We start from the raw sequence: 21777 nt of genomic DNA on the forward strand, positions 1-21777 counted from the left end.
AACATGTAATGATGATATTTGGTCTAACGGTTTCCTAAAATTGTACTGCTGGATATGCTACATATCGTAGTATTAGTGGAAACACCATCTGAAGCTTAATAATATTGCAAGAGCTGTGCACGGATTGCCCTACATTTGAAACCAAAATCTTCACCAGCCGCACTGTATTACGTTTTCCTTGTCTCTTGGATAGGATTTACTAGAGCTGCACTCCCAGCAGCTCAGAACTCACGAATACTTCCGAAGAAGCCGAAGACACACGACGTGATGTACATGAGGCTCCCTTCTCTTGTTTTTGATAACGGTGTTCAGAGTAATTGTTATGCGCTTTGAAAGTAATAGTATTCCATGTTCAAATTTGTGCAAATTTGAACAAACACAATTTGTGTGATAATTTTAAGGAAACCAAAAACCTTAATTTTTCTATATTCTTCTATAATTCTTCTCTATAATCTTATAATTCTTCTAATTACCCCAACGAAAATAGCTGAAGTAGAACGTTACTTCTCTAATTTTAAAATAGTTAAAACATTTTCGAGAAGCACAATATGTCAGGAAAGAATCAATGCTTTGGCTGTCTTATCAATCAAGCGTGACTTCATATCCATCATGCCGAAATTTAACGATAGAGTAATAGGATATTTTGTACAGCAGAAGACACGTCGGATAGACTTTATTTACAAACGATAAAATATTTATAATTTAGTAGTATTAATAAAATTTCTACCTGTAGACATTACGTAAATCCGAAATTGTTATGGTATCTGAAAACAGTGTTTCTTACGATATGGATATGGTATTTGTTATAGTGGCGTATTTAGGGAGGAGCTATCGGGATCAAGATCCCCCGAAATTCATTTAAACTTGTAGGCACCCCAAAAGAAGAATTAAGTGCTCATTTATATGCTGTGTATAGCTTCTCCCGAAACAAAATCCTAAATACGCCACTGACACCCAATAAGCAAAACAATAGTGATTTGGCTGCGATACAGTAAAGTTTTAGATATATTTGTTAATTTCAATTATAATTGTCATTTACGTATAACGATTAGGGTCCTAAAAGATATGCGGTTCGTGTACATTTCATAATTAATTACCGCAAACGGGAAATTTAATATACAAAAAACAAACTGTGCAGAACTACCTCAGATTATGGTATCGAGCCGCTACTGGTTCATAGGTACAAGAGGGTCACCATTACGAAAAAAGTTCTCCACTAGCTTAAATATTGAACAAAAGTTAAAACTAAAAATATTACTGTATTCACCAATGATTCTACCCAAGTTTGGACAAATAAATATCACAAGTTGCGAAAACCTAAGAGCACAAAACTCAAAAGGCAACTACAAAAAATCTTCGTTTTCGGGGTGAAAAAATCAAAGGACATTACTTGACACAACACCCAGTAAACAACGGCCAAACGCGTTTGTAGTGCTTTTTTTCATTTAATCTTTCAAATGAATATTAATCACTGCACCTAGATAGCTCTGAATTCAAGAAAAACACAAGTGTTCAAAGGTACATTGTTTCAAAGGTGCAACGCCTTCCCCTAGATTTATTAAAATTTGTAAAATTACACAAAATCGCAAAACCTATTTTCGATCCCACAGTACGTCCCTGGTTATGTGAATGTTATTATTCATAAACTCTAATTTTGGCTTAACAGACAATTAAAAAAAAAATCACAGATTTTTCATTTCTTGCTTATTTCATGGTTGTTTTTAACATTTTGAATACTTTTAACTCGAATTTTCAACGTTTATCTTTCACTGTTTTCTTTCTAAGAAATATAGACACAAAGAAGTCAAGAAGCTCAGTTTATTGAGAAAACGATTTGAGAAAGAAAAATAGAATTTCTTTCAAAAACTGAGTGATTTCACTAATTTCAGCAAACAATTTTCTTGCTTTTTAAGTTACTGAAATATGATTGAACAATTAAGGTCAATTGAATCTCAATAGTGTACCTATGATTTTACAAATAGGTCTTAAAAATGATCGTATAAACACTTCCTTTTTAGACTCGAAAAACGACTCTCGTTTTGTAAAAAAAGACAAAACTACTTTTAAAGCTGTCTATTAATTTACGCTCAAAATGTTTCCTCACTACCTTACTAAGGTTTTGACTAAGGTTTTGAGTTTCCGTCTGAGGCTACTTATTCTCAATTTTTTAAAAGATTTGCAAGATATCTCTTCTAATTTGCTTCTACATATATATGCGTGAAAGCATTTTTCAACTCGTCCATGTGAAAAAGAACTACATCGGTAGTTATCATGTTTCTCATGTTTGAGTGCTAGATTTCTTTCATACATCACTTTTAGTCTGTTTATGTGTTCAACAGCCCCCTATGTGGTATCGCTAAACAATGATAGTAATGCCAGTAATGTCCTTAATAACAGTGATCATATAGACAGTAGACAGTAGTATATAGACAGTAGTATATAGTAAGTTTCACGAATTGTCGGTCGAGTAATAGACTGCTGCTGACGCATTTACTGAGACAAAAGACAACTTATGTGGCGTACGTAGTAACGTATGTTACGTGTGTAAATGCTGTAGTTTTTGGACTGAAAGTACAGCAAACGTGTAACTGAAGAAGCATATTTTATTCGTACTTTCCGTATAATTGTTCCGATAAAAACATACTTTCAGTACCAACAAAAGAACTGTATATAGGCTGTTACATCTCACATATAGATGAACCTATGTCAGATATTGCTGACGCATGTAACGTACGTACTGTATACGTATGTAATATACACAAGACTGTTAGGTGTCTTACATCCTACAACGTAACGATGTAAGATCTAAGTGGGAAAAGTGTGTAGCATATGGATAACGTATACTCCGTATTGATTTCTATAGTAAGCATAATGATACCGTATGTTTGTACAATATACCGCTGTCCGGATAACAGATTTTTCTCAGTGTTCGTCACTTGTGAGAAACAATAACACACTGTTAATTGAATCGGATCTAATCTGAAAATATCCAGTTTTGATTCAAATATACCAAAATTGATGTCTGAAGGACAACAATATCCGTCACATTAGCATATATTGAGTTTGTAGGATTAGTTCTAAATGGTAAGATTTCATATTTATGAATATCTATATTTATTTATATAAGTATTACATTGTCATAAGTGGCAGATGTTGTGTTTTCAACTTGTGATTTATCATTTCATTTTGTGATATGTAAAGCATATTTAAAAAATTGATTTTATGGATGACCAAGGAGGATAAACAGTTACTAAAAGTGATCCATGACATCAGAAGAATTGGTAGACAGTGCAATATACAACTAAATTCATTTGCTTAGATTGCATTATTATTCCACGTAATCGGTAGCTTTAAAAGTAATATTTTAATAGGATAGTTGATATTGAAATTTAAAATTTCATTTTCAATTCAGTAACATTTTTTTTTGTTTGGCATAGTTTTTGTCAAATTTTAATATGAAGTTGGAAATAATTTTGAATTTTGACATTTTTTCAAAGGGTAACATTTTTTCTTTCTATTTATCTAAGCTCTTTAACTTTTTTATTGATTACTTTCTTTACGTGACGAAGTTAAGGCTTTGAAGCCTTCTCTGAGCACTTAACCACGCGCATACATTATTTTTTTTCAAAACCAATCCACAGAAAATATAAACATTTACATAATAAAATTATTTCCCGCACATAAAACGGATTTCCTCTTTAATTAAGAAAAATTAATTATGAAACATGATGTGTTAACACAACAATTTTCTGCTGATTATATAACAACAAGGATAATAATAAAAACGCAAAATACTTTAGATGACTAAAAGTTATGGTACAGTTTACTATTGCCTATTAAATTATGTCATATTCAAGAAAGAATTTTTAAGTATTTACTAATATACGTGTTTCAATAAAATTATTGAAGTATTCATACCAATTTTTAATGTTTCAATATAAACCACATTTTGATTATTGCATGTTTTATTACTTATCTAGTATTCATAGTCGTGCAAACACTTTCTGTACGTGGAACATCGTTGAGGAAGTGTACTGGGTTGAGAGTAAGAAAACACAATTGTAGTGATATTCTTAATTTTGTATTTCCAGTTACAATCAGAAATCTGCCCTAGTCTGTCGTTACTTAATAAAGACAAACTAGTACTTCTCTGCAAGGTTAAACTCAACTTCCGATATTTTAGTTGGAGTGTACATGAATAACATCGAATACAATAGTTGGCTTCCACGGTGTTTTCATAATAAAATAGAATATTCTTAAGGTAATTTAGTATATGCTATTTGTTTGAGATTACTGTCTGAAGCAGAGAAGAAATGATTAACGATAAACAGCAAGTGTAATAATTAATTATAATTCACTGATTAAGGTACTAATTTCATGTTGCTGGGCATCTCAGGTTGGTTAGTAGTAATTTCACTATATTTTTTGGATGAATTTCAAAATTGTGAATTTTGAACACTTTTAACATAACTCAAAATACTATGCGGTCTTTGATGATGCGATAAAATAACATAATAGACTTGAATTGTTCGTCTAATACAACACAAGTAAAAAAGCAAAAAATTAAGCGGTCATGCTGTCCTTTGTGAATGTTCGGAATTCTGAACTTAATTATAAATATAGAGTTCTTTTAAACATTCAAGATGCCCACCTTTCAGACACACAGGAAAATTAATACTAATTTCTTATAATCTTGTATGCACCATATGCAGCACTGTTTAAGATGCTGCTCCTAGCTTTGTGTTTGTCATACGGGCTTAACAAGTTGACTGTTAGTTAAAAACCCTTCTACTCTTTTTCTACTTGCAGAACGATCAGTAGCGCGAGAACGTTTTTGATATAAATAAGCTTTAAATTATATGCATGCAAGAAATGCAGAATGTAATTCCAAGTGTGAAACTTCATATCGCATTTTACAACAAACTGTGAATATTAATATCATAACTGCGATGTACAGTATGTTACATTAATTGTGATTGTTATTATTAAAAGAGAAATATCAACAACTGTTCAAGATAATAGTAACCCTAAAAGTTTCGATAATAAATAGTAATTGGAAATTTATATTAGCACTTATATACATTTCCATTCTGTTTGTGTATATTTCCGTTATAATTATAATACACTTTTAAGAATAAGTGGATAAGTATGACAATATGATGTACTAACTATTTGTAGATTGGTCTTACAGAACAAATAGATTCACTCATAAAAATGTAGCCATTATGTACAGAGAAGTAATATTAAGTTTATGTAAACAGCCCAAAAGCTAGAAGTTCGTAACCAGTATTTAAGATTTTAACAGACCTTACAGTCTGTAAGAATATAGTCTTAATACAACTTTGTACCGTTTTTTATTTTTAAAACTGTTCTTGATAGTGAAGAATTCAAGGCTCGTTCTAGATCAAAGTGAAATGATAAATCATTCAGTGCTATATTCATACATTTCCCACATCTCAGTTGTAGTTTGGCAATATAAATGTTTAAATACTAACAAATCTTAACGTTTGGAATGGGAGAAATGTTGTTGACATTGGTATTTTCCATCTACCAGGCCAAATGTTATTCACCCGTCAAGTACAAGGCCTGTTTCCTACATCCAAGAGGACAGCTTCTTTCGAAGAAGGTGAAAAATTATTTTGTTTACAGTATGTTGAAAGGAAAAAAATATGTAGATTTTCTAATATATTGAAAATTCCAATAGAAGGTAGTTACGTGTAAAGACGTTCTCGAAATTTCTGATAAAGGGTGATACGTATTTCAAATTATAATATCATTTATAATTTAGAATACTAATTCCCAAAACTGCTGTTACTATAAACCAAATGGATAAAAGACTATTGTTAGAATAAAATTAATAAAATTATTGCAAAAAGAGTTTTTATTTCAAGTTTATAATTATTTTTGTTGGAAACTTATAAAATAGAGTTAATGAATTATAATATTGCATTTCTTCAGATAACAAACTGTTATAATCTATATCACATATTTAATATTATTTCTACATTATAGGCTGTGCAATGCATAGAATGTCAGTAAACAGCTCGTATAATATACTGTGATATTTTTCCTAGTCTGTGGAATAAGCATTGTCTGCAACAAAGTATTTAATTACATGGTATTTCTTAAAGTAAACTAATTTGAAATGTTGGAGCTGATGTTCGAATTATGTAATCATATTTCCCTGACCGTGAATTGCAAGATAGACAATGTCGAGTGGATGGATAAATGATTTGGAGTTTATCGTAACATGAAAATATGATGTTCTATACTATTTATATAAATAGGTATAGGTTCTTTTACGCGGAGATGACAATTACGAAACTCTGATTTGAGAAGAATGTATAACACAAGCTACTTCTAATGTTGACAAAACTCTTTATAGAAGAATCATCTTACGTAAATAATATGTACTTTCATTTGTATATTTTCAGCATTTATCAAAAAGAAAAAGAAGAAGAAGCGAAAGAAAGGTAAGTATTCGGAAGATAAGAAGGCTAGGTCTGCAAAAATTAGTAAGTACTTCAAAATGTTAATACACATTTATAAATATTTAGATTAGTTTGGTTATTTTGTAAGAGAAAAAACACAATCGTTTAGCAACTTAGCATTGCACACTACAGTTGGAGTATTATGAATGGATATAGTTGCTGGTTGAGGCAAAGGGTCTGATCTTGACTATGTTTTGGGTCTAGCTGATGAACCTCTGAAACCTGAACATATCGACAAGCAGTATTATCAATATATCTAAACGAGTGTGTACATTAAAAAATCCAATATGATCATTAAAAAGTCCTTTGTTAGTTCTATCACAAAAAAGTTGATTTACTATAAAATGTATCTGAGTGATAATTAGTAGACAAGAAAGAATATAGGAGCCGAAGTGGCTCAGTGATAGAGTGTTCACCTCCGGTGCATGGGATCCAAGTGAGCTTTGTGGTGGAAAAGCACTGTGTGCTTGGGTTTCCTCGGTATTCTTCCATTTCCTCCCACTTTCTTGATTCCGTCATTTCAATTATTTCCTCCATGTCTGTCTTCTTTAGCCTAGCCGGCATTACCGTGGAACGCAAAACTTAAAAATTTCATTTCTTTTCAAAGGGAGAATATCTTCTAGGAAACGATAAATAGAGAAAATGTTATCTGGTCCAATAAGTTAGTCTAGTTGCTCTGTTAAGTATAAGACCAATTTATAAGCTAAAAATGTATTGTAAATATTGATTTTGAAATTCGTACACAATAAGCATTGTTAAATATCGCGAATGTACTTATATATTTAGTTAATTAATATTATTCTTCAGTATTAATGAATGTTTTCATGGATAAAGTTTGTTCGAATTGGTCGCAAAAAATAGAACAACAGACAGACATTTCTCAAGTATTTCAAGATATAAAAAATATTTTTGCCTTGTACTATTATCACTTGAGTTGAAAAGATCAAAGTTTTCTGAAAAATTAGCTTTCATATTTTTTTCGTAAAATTACCCTGTAGCACCGGTAACATAAATTACACGGCTATGACAATACTATCGTCAGTTCTATACCATTCTAGAGAAAATGTGTGAACTATATATCTATAACACCCAGAGAAGCAGTAGTATGCATTTAAATGAAGATCTAAAACTTGGATGAAAATTTGGATTTTGAATTTTTAGTTTACAATCAATAATCTTTTCAGTATAATATGTCCATACCGTTTCAAACTCTAAGATGATTGGCACCATATATTTATGATTATACTATAAAAGCACGTTTGAAAAAATATCCTATATGCTAATCTTTTAATGTTAGTAGTGAAACATTTTATTCAACAAGGACATGTATTAAAATAACCAAACATATTTTGAAGGACCACATGATAAAAGTATCTCTTATCTAAAGAACTTCATAAATGTGCTACGCCATCTATTAATATAGGGACAGGGACCATGATAGTATTCGTGAGTCTATTCAGTATTTCATTTACTGTTATGTCTTAAAATAAATTCATACTATCAACGTTTAGATTGTTTAATCGATTATTAATGTCAGATTTCCATTTTATCACCGATGACATAGGACAGAAATATATTTGCTTATAATATAACCCAAAGAAATATATGATATATCTTTCACGGCCTCGTGTCAACAATTATACTCTGTTACTGTGGTAGTGAAATGTTTTTGGTAAAATTAGTAGTGCATATTCTACAAATTATAAGATTTTATGGAAATCGTTATGTAGATCGGGGTTAAGACAAATTTATTTTCAAGCTACTGAAAGCATTTTAACGGACTTTTAGGGACGTAAGTAGAGAACAAAAATAATACATCTTAAGGTTTTCATATGACAATTTCTAGAGTACCAAAAATAAAAATGAAATGAAATCTTTAAGTTTTACGTCCCATGGTTAAGCCAGTTATGCCAAGGAAGACGGTGATGATGTTGAGAAATGAATGGAATGGTGGAATAATGAAAGTGGAAAGAAACGGGAGAATCCTAAGGAACCCTCCCACACACTCACACAGTGTTTGTTCACTACAAAGTCCACTTTCCACGAGCTGGGATTGAACCAAAGACCGGATACATCAAAGATCAAAATAATAAAAAATGAAATGAAATGAAATCTTTGAGTTTTACGTCCCACAGTTATGCCGGTTAGGCTAAAGGAGACGGTGATTATGAGAAATGAATAAAATGGTGGAATGAAGAAAGTGGGAGGAAACGGGAGAACCCCGAGAAAACCCACGTCCACCACAAAGTTCACTTGGCGGGCGCTGGGATCGAACCCGGGACCCCAAGCACCAGAGGTAAACGCTCTACCATTGAGCCACCGCGGCCCCCAAAATAATAAACAATAGAATCTAAATGTTATATTTCACTTTGTAAATTGTTCTTTGCCACACAATTTTGATATGCATAATGTCACATGCAGTTTGATATACTTTGAAAAAGGATTTTATTCGTAATTGAATTAACGTCCTTAGAGCATTATTTTCTATATCTTAATAGTAAGGAAATTAACTCATAATTTATATTCATTATGATATTGGACTAGAAAGTAATTGAACTTTTTGAAACCAACGATCAATGACTGTCGTTGATATTTACCAATTTCTACGTGACTATTTTAGAATATAACAGTATGGTGGCCTTTTACTTCCCAAATGTTATTGCAAGAGTACGAATGATTATCTTTGTTCACTCAATTTGCTTTTACATCATGATTTGTTGTCGCAACATTACAGTTTTCTCCAGTATTTAGGTATTCAGGCTCGGTAGTACATAGTAAACCGCAATCGTTTCGTACATATTTGTACACAGTGCTCTTGGACACATTCTAAAGTGATGTACTGTTTACCTTGAAAAATTAGTATCTTACTAAGAAAGTCATTTAAGGTATTTATATCGACGAAGTTAAGGTAATACGTCGTAAGCTTCATTTCCAACTTTTTTCAGGAGAATGAGAAAACAACCTCTAAATTCCATTTACATCCTTGCAAAACGCAAGTCTAAGAAGTGGTTTATTTGTCTTAATAATACACACAAGCTTACAATATTTTTCTCACGGATGATCTGACCTATAGTAAGGCGAATAAGATAAAAATCAACATTTTCAATTCTTTGAGGGTTACGACAATTTACCTTAATACCGTCGATATTACATAATTAATATCTTCTATGTCTCTTCAAAACGTTGGATTAACGTCTGTTTAAACAAGTTATGTAAGAAAGTATATAATTATCATAACTCGATACAGAAAAAATGCAGCATGTGTATACAATGTTCTATAAAATACATAAAGAAAACAACTAATGAGAATCTTTTGCAGAAAAACTTGATGGTGGTCTAGCGAAACCAGAGTTATTAGGCACTATTGAAGGCAAGTAATTAATTTACCTTGTGAAGTGTTTCTATAGAAAACTTAATTTGCATATATAGTGGACTAAGGGAATCATCTTGTAACTGATTTTATAGGGTATCTTTATAGGTTACTTAGAAAAAATGAAAATTAACTTAATGAGAATAACTAGAGAATACATATATTTTAAATTATTAATTAAAATGTATCTTTAAAATCAAAAAAAGTATTTCGATTAATATCAAGAATACGGGTTAATTTTTGACAGTTTACAAATAATATAAAATTCATATTGGAAGAATTATACTTAAGGATAATTCTATTTCTAGAAATGGGGAACGCACTGGTAATATGGGAAAATAATATATGAATAATATGTGTTAAAATGAATGATTCATTATGCCAGTTCGTATTGCTTACCTAGATATGTTTTATCACTGTTTTTGCAATTATCTTTTTTTATTCGCATACCTAGCATTACTGACTGTCCTCTTCCCTACGAATGCAAACCCACTCTGTCGTACGGCGATTGTGTTTTACTCTGACGAACTGGAATAATGTCAGTGGTAGATCTTAGTGATATCTAACATAAGTTTTTGTCACGAATGAGAGGGTGATGGAAATTATGGCTAGGAAAGATCAATTTTAGATATTATTAAGAAGAGAAAGAGAAACTGGTTGGGACATTGGATAAGAGGGATTACCACCATGATGGACGTGATAAAGGTATGGTGACAGGAAAGAGAGGAATAGGCACAGGTGACTATAATTAATGGACTACATCAAAACAGAAAGAAAAAAACATGTTGAATAGTTGAAAAAGTGTTAAAAAAACATGAAGACGAAAAGCTTAGCGGAAGAGCGTGGAACATCGGAGCTTTTCGGTTTCGGTAAATGATGTGCAATAGTAGCAGAATACCTATGATATTGATAAATGTTCCCTACTTTTCTATGACAGGACGCAAAACTCAGCTTGAGCTTAGTTTCACATATTGAAGAAGTCTCGGATCGACTCAGATTTGAACACCTATAAACTTGAACTCTTTCAGATATTCTGAAGAATAGTCCTCGATGATGATTTATCAGACAATATCAAACAGATGCTCTATTCTGAACAACGTCGTTCATGCAGAACCTTTTCAGAACCAGATTCAAATCGAAGCTCAACGCTTATGTAGAATCATAGATTTTTCCGTTCAGGAATGCAAAATTAAAATACAATTTTTAAAATCAGATCACAATCAACTTTCTTTAATAATGGGCATATTTCAATCGGCTTACTTGGTTAGCAAATAGGTGACCAGCAGGTCAAACAAACTGAAATATACTATTCTCTTGTCTGATTTCTTCGGTTTTGAAAGCACACTATAAACTCACTGAAATTTTCTATGGCCTTTTCAGATTGTTTCAGAAAGCTTTCATGTCTCATAATCCAGTATTGATAGTGCATGGAAGTTAGAAGAGTCGACTTTAGTAAACACTTATCTTTAAACTTATATGCTGTGTTAATAATTTACAGTAAAGTATCACACCAGTTGAGCTGTTCATATCTCTGAACACTAGGAGTCAAATGATAAACAAGATCTTTTCTTTTCATCTTGTAATCAACATAAACTTTTATAAATCTTATGACAGAGTATTACAATTCAATATATAACGTTGAAACTCATAAAATAGTATTAATTTTATTACAGTTACAAACAATTTACAAGCCAAAATAACTAAACTTTCCAACAATAACGTTTCTCATTTAATATTAACTTTGATTTTTATGAATTTTATAGATTTTATATATGCATAAGTAGCATGAGATTTAATTAGTTAAGAGAACCGAATTACTTGGTTTCAACTATTTTGAAATTGGTTGTATACATATTTCAGTTGATGTTAAAATCGTAATGTTTTTTTTTAATTATTTTAACTTTGCAATGTTATGTCGGGATGAATTACTGTTGTTGACGATAATGTTTGCAGAGTGTCTAACTGAAAAATAGATTCAGCAAGTTTTATTTCTTATTGTAGATCCCATGAACACAGGAAAGACAGAATTAGAAAACAGTAGAGACGTTGCCGTTCCTAAAGGGCTTGCAGCTCCTTCACCATTTAGCCGTCAAAATTCTCTATCTGCGTCTTCGTCCTCAGGAGCGGCAGTTGTCCCTAGTAATCCTCCTCCACCTTCTGAACAAAGTTCCTCTTCATCTTCCCCTCCCTCTACTGAGTCTTCCTCCTACAGCCCTCCTCCAACCCCATCAAAACCCCCAGACGCTCCTGGCTCTCAATATGGTTCAGACGTTGGAAGTGTAGGTTCTGCTATCAGCTCGGGTACAGCTGGAAATCTACCATATTTCGGAAATCCGGTTCCTGCTGGTGGAAATTCAGTTTCAATTGGTATTGGAGCGAGTGGTGCAACAGAACAAACATCATCTACGACACAACCGACGTCATCGTCTACGGAAGCTGGTGTAGCCGCAGCAGGTGCAGCAGGTTCAGCAGGACTGTCTGGTCCTAACCTTGGGCCAGCCCCAGTAGGTGGTAGGCGTAGTTTTCTGGGAAAGAGATCATATGGTAAGTACCAAATATTATATCAGAATGAATTCTCTGTGATTTTTATGGATTTTTCAATTGTTATGATCTAAGAGAGTTGACTTTTAACTTGTTTTCCTTATAGCACATCTTCCTTTGTAGTTGATGTGGTGTAATCGTTAAATCGGATGATTAATGTTCCACGTATGGAGCTAAAATGATGTCTTCCCTCTCTTTCATCATTATTGTAAGGCTTTCTGGAATTTTCTCACACCAAGTGCAATGATTACTTACGGAACATGTGATAAGTAACATAAAGCTAAGGTTACTTCCATAATCATTTCTTGAGTGGAACCACCGACGTTACATCGCTGCTTGGGAATTTCGAAAAAAAAAGATAGTACGGAAAGGCTAACTCTTTACTTGCTGAATTGTCCTGATTGACGTCAAGGACCATCTACCTACCATTGTTTAAGTAACCTTTTTTACTATATAGTGAAATTGTTGTAAGAAGATCCAGTCTCTCGTTTACAGAAACAGAGATCTAGTCTCTGAACATTTCACATATTGTCCAAATATATCTCCTCGGACTTTCTTATACTTTACGAGTCGCTTTCTTACTTCACAAGTTGTACTTTCATAAACAAAATCCGTTTAACATACATTTTGCTGTAGTTCTTTTGTACACATTTCCGTGTGAAATGTACCATTTTCCTCTTCGTTTTAGGTTCATGTCAGAAAACACTACAGTGAGATCACATTTTTTTCTTGTTAAAGGCACTGTGGGAATGACCATCATAAACGAGTCGTGGCAGTCGTTAGTGTGGCATTGAGAATCACAAGGTTATGATTGCAAATATGCAACCGATCTTTAAAATGCTCCAGAAACAAATCGCTGTAGTGCAGTAAAAATTTTGCTTAGAGTTTCACGAAAATTCTCGAAGGAAAGTTGTAACAAATCTTTAAAGTCAAGCGTGAGAATATTTGAGTACTAAGATAAAAAGTACAATTTATTTTCAATTAAACACTTAAGGTATTTTTTCAAGGTATTTGATATTTACATTAAACATTTCCATTTTATATTTCGTTACTTTGTAAATTATTTAAAGGAAAATATAAAAGTAAGTGTATTGATACAAGCATTTCTTGAAACAACTTGTTTACAGAAAGATACAAATGAATTGTCTTATATGTTTAGAACTATTATGTTTTTCTGTTAACAGATGAGAAAAAAGTGGAAGATTCAGAAACAAAACACACAAAGAAACAGGGTAAGTAAACGAGTTTTTGATTCATTCAGTGATCTAGCAGATTACTCATCTAGCAACTAATGTTAAGGTTCTTCTATAGACATTCACGCATCTGGAGAATTTTGCTGTTAGAAGAATGTGCCACGTAGTAGCACTAGGTGTAACTCACACAAATACAGCAAACACAGTAGGGGTGCAAGTCAAAACTCATCCGGCCTTACCCCCTGAGGGCACATATCTTGTCTCTGTGCAGAGAATGGTGGTAAATTCTAGTCCATTATAAACCTTCTCTTCGATGTGTAGCATCTCTGTCTGGCAAAAGTCGTACTCCTGCGTTAATTTACATTACAAATTAGATATTATTGGCTCTATCATAAGAAAACTCTCAATCCACATAGAATTATTCAATATAAAAACTAACAGCAAAACGCTAATCATTCAACGTAAATCACATTATACATAGTTATACCTAGCTGTGCATATGTGCAATTCTTATGTGGAAAGGAGCGAAGCACATGAAAGGCTCCAGTGGCTTAGCTAGAAAACTCGTCGAGAGGGGATTCACAAAGCATTATGCTGGAATGCAATTGTAGTATTCATATGATATAACCAATAGTTTTTACTTTTACTACAGATAAGGTTTCCATTTTGTTCTCGTATGCTCTCCTTCCTCCCACCTATGTCAACTACACAAAACTACATTACATTGTTTTTATCTAAAAAAGCACCGAAGTAAGCATAATTGCTATACAATAGAGTTGCGTCGACTTGGCGGTTAAAGCGACCCCCAAAGTTTGTATTATTATTATTATTATTATTATTATTATTATTATTATTATTATTATTACTATTCAAGAAAGCGCTTTGCACGAACTGTCAACTTCCAAATTGTCCTTAAATACCTTATTCAAAATAGTAGTACCAACTCGTAAACTTACTAGTGGCGTATTTAGAGGCCTATCGGGATTCAGCCCCCTCCTCGGGTCGAAAATCATTAAAATTTATTGGCATCCATAAGGAAAAATTAAAGTGCTTATTGGCGTATCTTGCATAGCCCTCAGTCTCCTAAACAAAATCCTAAATACGCCACTGAAACTTACTCAAAATTTTTGATGAAATATGCTATTGTGCATTATACTCTTTTACTTCATGAGTTTGGGGTTTCCAGTCTGCCAACACCTGAGGGAGATGAAAGTTATGGTGAAAATTAAGGAAGAAAAAAAAAAACAGATTTATAACTCGAAGAATTGAGATCTGAATGCGAAAAACTGTTGAAGTCTCTTCAATTATCTCAGCAAGACTTTCAGAAACATGTCTACAGTCCAGTAGTGAGCTATGACACCATGAAGGACGAAAAAGGCTGACAGCTAGTTCATTTAAATTGGTGGCCAAAACAAGACATAGCGCAAATTGTCACAATATTGCGCATAGTTTGCTTTATAGAAAGACTCCTCAAACGGAAATTATGATTTATGGAATCACACATGAGCCGTTAGCGATAGAGGAGTACAGCGATGGCATTGGTTCCCAAACAGTGCTTTTAGTTAGTTTGTAGTTTCTCTTCTATGGCGATGAACTGTGGAACCGTAAATGGCAATTTCTAAAACACCTGGTTGAATAGAATTTAACGGAAGAGATGGAACCTACTCTTGCGGGAATGAGTACATTCCGAGAAACTGCTTCTCTCCACCTCTTTTCGATTTTGCTCTATGGCGACCAATATTGAAGCCAATTTTTTACCATTTCCAATTTGAGCAGAGGGCTAATGGGGAAAATGATACCTACTGCTGAGATACTGAATCAAAGAGAAAAACAAATTGTTTGCTGTTGTCTAGTAACAAGGTTTTCTCCTTGGTCAATAATGAAAACGGAAGAAATTGGTAATATTTAACTATTTCTGATTTTAGTAGGAACATGCAAGTGAAATTTTATCTTCCCTTGAGACGAAGAATCGATTCTTGCTATCCGTGTGCGTAGGTTTTCTCGGGGTTCTCCCGTTTCCTCCCACTTTCTTCATTCCACCATTTCATTCATCACTCATCATCACCATCTACTTTAGCCTAACCGGCATAACCGTGGGACGAAAAACTCAAAGATTTCATTTCATTTCGATTCTTTCTATATGTCACCATTTCTGTTCTATGGCGATCAAATTTGAAATCGGAAATTGTTAATTTCTATCACTTCCAGTTTGAATAGAGGATGGACAAAGAAGTTGGAACCTATTGCCGAGACACTGAATCCCAAGAAACCGCTTATTAATATTTCTTACGGTTCTTGCTCTGATACCTGTTGACAAATGGACGGATAGTCATTCTATAACATTTTGTACTAGAACATACGTCTGCGTGATTTGCCATCCATTGCTGAATTATTGTCTGAGATATAGTGACCAGCATTTTCAACAATGGAATGCTCACAACAAAGGAAATAAATACTTAATTAAACTTTCACATAGATAATGTACTAGATATTGTACTAGAACATATGTCTGCGTGATTTGACATCCATTGCTGAATTATTGTCTGAGATATAGTGACCAGGTTTTTCAACAATGGAATACTCACAACAATGGAAATAATGAGGAAATCAAAATTTTGCACGGATAAAGCACTAGATGTTGCACTAGTACATCGTCTGCGTGATTTGACATCCATTGGTGAATTACTGACTGAGATATAGTGACCAGCGTTTTCAAGAATGGAATGCTAACAACAATGGAAATAATGACTTAATCAAATTCTTGTATGGAAAATGCGCTAGATATTGTACTAGACCATACGTCTGCGTGATTTGACATTCATTGGTGAATTACTGACTGAGATATCGTGACCAGTGTTTTCAACAATGGAATACTCACAACAATGGAAATATTGAGGATATCAAAATTTTGCACGGATAATGCACTAGATATAGTACTAGTACATACATCTGTGTGATTTGGCATCCATTGCTGAAATACGGAAGAATGGAAATAATGACTTTATCAAAATTTTTGCACGGATAATGCGGTAGATAATGTTCAGGTATGGTAATGTTCTAAGTTTGGTTTTATTATTACTTTAAATAATGTAGTTATTGTGTTCCAATCTTTTTGTTATTTTCTAATATATTTCTCTTGGGCGAGGGTTGCGTCATCTAATTGCTCAGCTTCAAACTACTTAGAGGTAGGGAAGAAAATTAAACAAATTAAACGTATATAATTGCACATGTGCTAAAACCTATCAAAAATTTACACGCAACTATTAATTTATACAGGTTGAATGATATGGCCACTTATTTCTTTATGATACTAGGAGATTGCCCCTACTTCATAGAGAAGAATACATTTCATTTTGGATACAAAGGACAATGAAGGATGAATTTGGATTTAAACGGCAACGGAAGTGTCACTGTTTGTCTCAGTGATCGCGAAAACTATTTAATCGACACTGATATCTATCAATTTCGTATATATTACCGTATATATATATCTCCCACTCCCTCAAGTTGCGGAACGGAATTTGGATTTAAACGGAATTAAGAGTGCCACTGTTCATGGCAAGCCTCGAAAACTGTGGATTCGGCACTAATGTCAGCCATCACACTCTCCCAAGTTGCGGAGTTGAATTTGTATTTAAACAACATCGAAAGTGTTACTGTTCATTTCAGCGATCCCGAGTGTAATGCTTATATTGGTCATTTCCGACCATTTTTAAGTATCTGCATTTCATGTAAGTTACACCGTAAAGGTGAAATGATGAAAACTATTCCAGGTCCCAACCTCATCTATGTTGAACATTTGATGGAGATTGGTCGGGTGGTTCAAGAGTTATTCAGTCACAAACACAGACACTTACACTATAGTAAGAATTCTGAATATATTCAAAAATCATAGTTGAGACAAGGTGCATTATTTAATGCCAAAATGATAGAATTTTTCCTTACATGCCCCATTACATAGAAGAAAATGTAAGTTTGCTATTTATCATTCTCGTGTTGGGTATCAATGGACAAGAAACAATAAAAAACAATTAAACAGTTGTTCAATTAAACAAATTAAAAAGTAATGACTTCCCTGCATTCCCATTTTACTTTTATTTCTAGAAAGAATAACAGTTTGAAAACCTTTGCCATGATGCGCCAACAATGGCTTTATTGCACTAAACAGAAAATAACAGTAATCTATACAAATTTATAAGAAGAGGAGCCATTAAAAAAGTTGAATTGCCGATGAAAGGAAGATCATCAATGTAATATATGAAAAGCAACAGAAATCACTCGTGCATGAATCCAAAGCAAATAATACTATAAATATTAATTTTATGTATTTCTTGTTGCATCTCCAGTATTTAATCAATTTTGTATAAAGTTTCCTGCATACATTTTTGCAGTTACATAATATGGAAATAAGAATCTAACTAAAATTGAATTACGGTTGTATATTAAGGTGTTTAAATAATATAAATAATTAATTATTGAAATAGAATTATTAATAATGTGTTCAATTTTTGAAATTGTTAGTGCTACTCATGTTAATATGTTTCAAGTACTTAAGTCCTAAATCAACTGAAGCTACCAGTCGTGTTAATTAAGTTAATATGATCATATTTTGAACGGGAACAAAAGTCAGTTTTGTCAAGGAAAATGATACTACATAAATTTAAGTTCCATGAAAAATGTAGTCCTTTAATCAGGAAATTCAAACATTAAGTATAAATACTGACTTCTTTAACAATAAACATTTCGACTCTTGAGATCTTGAAATTTGTTTTAGTCCTCCTGGAAAAGTATTATTCCTGATTTGTCAGCCTACGAATGTCCATCAAAGACCACAACAGCAAGATAAAACCCTGGAGGTATGAAATCTACAACACACAGAAGAAAGTGATATCAGGGTTCCCAATCTTACAATCACTGCGGTTCTCTCTACGGCACTTACTTTAATTCTTGATGTCCAAACCCTCCTTACGTCGGAAGAAAGTTTATCTACATGATTAGATCTTGCAAAGATATTTGTGTATACAAAATTTTGTCGTCTTAGGTAACTTCTATCTATACAAAAATCTTACAGTCGTTATTTTAATATTTAGTATAAATTAAAAGGATCCTTATTTTTCGACTTGTTTTCTCAGTATTACTCCTAAAATATTCCATATAAGACGTCTGTTCAGAAAGCCCTCATACCTCTTCCAAATTTCACAAAAATAGTATCAAATTTTTTGCGCATATTTTGTGCACACAAAACTGAAGTTTGTACACAAACTAGTGTTAAGATATTGAAAAAAAGAAGTGTCTAAACGACAGTCCATCATCCCTCTAATTGAAAAAAAATTCTCTGAATCGTTAGTGAATCGATAGTACATGTTTGTGCAAGCTAAATGTTTGTTTGAGACAGAAGAAAAGTGTAATTTTTTGTCGCATCTAGTTCAGACACCATCATCTCACTAAAGTCGTTTGACTTCAAAATAGTCTCAATTGTTAATGGACACAAAAGTTTCGTTTATGTGCGAAACAAATGGTGAGATATTGGCGTCGCTGTCTTGCAGATCATCTTCTCAAAACCCACCGATTGGCGCCATGATAGTTCTGGTTAGGTTCTACGATGATAGAAAGCAAATCTGCTGGACCCATAACTCTTTGGCATAGACTATGTTTTCTTGAGGAATATTGCCCTTCTCCATTTAAGTATACGAAGACAGAACATACTACACTCCATAAAATTTATCACTTTGAAACAAGATTTGCAGAATTTAATTTCCATGAAGCTCTGAGGAAAAAAACTATTACAAAATTTTCTTTTCCTTGTTTAGTGAGAGCAGATGGGTTATATTGCGCTACGTGGTGCCAAAGTCCGGCTCTTCGTTCCAACATGGAAGTGCTGAGACGAATGGAATCAAATTTATCGGATCCACTGCTCTTCGGGTTACAACTTAAAACAAACTAGTAATATTATTTTTTTCTATTTACATACACAACAGGGATAGAGGCATATGCGGTAAACTTTTATCCGAGTAGAACAACATGAAATTACTTTCTATGACACCAAGAAAAATATCTTTACATTTTTCTTTCTTTATTTGACACAAGCACAGGGATCCATCATAAAATGTTATGATTTTAATATTTGATCAAAGTGTATACTACTACTACTACTACTACTACTACTACTACTACTACTACTAATAATAATAATAATAATAATAATAATAATAATAATTATTATTATTATTATTATTATTATTATTATTATTATTATTATTATTATTATTATTATTATTATTATTATTATTATATGTTGTAAGTTGAAGAACTATGGGTCCGACCAACCATTGCCTACATAAGAGGACATACCCTCTCTGCTCGCACCAAATAGAGAAACAACAGTTTTAAAATTATTTTACTTTTCAGTAAGTCATGGAGGCTAAACTCTGTAAATTTATTTCATTATAACATTTTTTTCTTCTCGGAATGTGTCATTAACCTTCTTTTGCATTTTTAAATACAAAAGATTATGGATTTGTTAACAATTGTAGAACGAAGAGCTATGGATCATGCACGTTTGGTATCAGCAGTACCAGTTCTTCTAGGTCAGGCCCAAAAGCGGAAATCTAATCGAAACTATTTTGTCTTTTATTACTGGATTTGGGAATCTGACGGCCAAAAGAGATACGTCGATATTTCACAGTTCCGTTTAAGTACAATCAAACGTTTCATATGGATAAACAATGTGCTAATAATTAAGACAATTTTGGTATCAATTGACGTTTTTGGTAGGGGTGAAAAAAGATGCACTTCATACCGTGCACTAACATTTGATACTATTTTGGTGGAGTTCGGAAGAGGTGTAATTGTGGCTATCTAAACGAACATTTATATCATACAAAAATAACTTATGTGAGAAATTAGATCAACAATATTAAAAGTTTCCCTAAGCAACCTAAGTATTGAAGCATTTATAGTTCACTATATTAGTCAAATGTATGTATTGACCCTTGTAATTTGTCAACGGAATGAGGGAGAGAGAGGTCTCATCTTAGATGCAGGTCGAATCTGATCTAATAGTGTGTAAAACCTTCGTGGTAGCTATCTGAACGTTCACGATCATCGATTTACGCCTAAATGCTATGGTATTACTTTTAGTATATTAAATTATATTACTTTTAGAATATATGATTTGTTCATATATTTAATGTCTAAGTATTAAACACAAGCGAAAGTAACTCACATTCATGTTTGTGGTGAAATGTTGCCCCAAGACAATATATCACATGACCCTCTTCCTATTAGAAGTTTTGGATCTGAATCCAAGATAGCGGGCTTCAGGATATCTACCACGAGCGTACTACGCAGTTGTAAATTACTTTCTCTTCCCATTATCCCTATCCAATATATGGCCCTCTTGAGGTCTATTGGGGCATGGTGGTTCAGTGGTTCAGCGCTTACCTTTAGCGTGTGTTGGGTCTTTGGTTTGATTCTCGTCGTGATGGACAATACTATGTCCATAGGATTCCTCGGGTACCTCCGTTTATTCTTATATTCTCTTTCCATTGATTCTTCTAATATCACTCACTTGTCCTAGTTATCCGTCTTCCTTATCCTAAAATTGATAATCCTGTAACGTTAAACTGAACGATGTCGTGTCATTTAATTTTTTTAGGTCTATTACAGACCTTTACTGCATATTGTATACTGTAAATCCATTAAAATATCATTTAGCATGGAACACCATATAATACTCTTCATTCAGAGCTATTTTTTTCTCATGGGATACTTTGGCCTAATATAAAATCATCTTAGAAGGTAAGGACACAAAAAAATCTAACGATCACCCCAATATATGTTTGTTCTTATGTGGTAAATGAATTTCTATTTTCAGAACCTGGCAGTAGAAACATGCCAGAGCCACTTACTCCTAAACCAGAGAAACCTCAAACGACAACACCGAAAGTTCATATTGATCCAAATTATGGTAAGAATTTTTAGTACTATTTTAGAAATCTACTTTTATAAATCATTGATTATTCAAAGGTATTGCTCCTAAATTTATTTCTCAAAAGTATAATATTAGATTTGTATCTCAATACTGCACACAAACATAACGTATAAATTCATTTAAAATTAATAACAATTTAGAGAAATGAATTGTAGAGTCCCACAATAATCATATCATATATAGTGCTTA

At 32.8% G+C, this 21777-nt stretch overlaps 1 protein-coding gene across 4 annotated transcripts in view; it reads left to right on the forward strand.

The window, feature by feature from the left end:
- The window catches only part of LOC145683731 (uncharacterized), a 117756-nt gene that overhangs the window by 58849 nt on the left and 37130 nt on the right, over positions 1 to 21777 (forward strand). For 3 of the 4 annotated variants that reach the window (XM_081755249.1, XM_081755247.1, XM_081755248.1), the window contains exons 11-16: positions 5555 to 5626; positions 6435 to 6473; positions 9811 to 9861; positions 11863 to 12405; positions 13587 to 13634; positions 21472 to 21564. In XM_081755249.1, the coding sequence (XP_081611375.1) occupies positions 5555 to 5626; positions 6435 to 6473; positions 9811 to 9861; positions 11863 to 12405; positions 13587 to 13634; positions 21472 to 21564 (846 nt within the window). The remainder of the gene's footprint in view (positions 1 to 5554; positions 5627 to 6434; positions 6474 to 9810; positions 9862 to 11862; positions 12406 to 13586; positions 13635 to 21471; positions 21565 to 21777) is intronic. The other variant, XM_081755250.1, reaches the window with a different exon arrangement.

This window comes from Thermobia domestica, chromosome 4, assembly GCF_964235325.1.
Source record: "Thermobia domestica chromosome 4, izTheDome1.hap1.1, whole genome shotgun sequence".
Lineage (NCBI taxonomy): Eukaryota > Metazoa > Arthropoda > Insecta > Zygentoma > Lepismatidae > Thermobia > Thermobia domestica.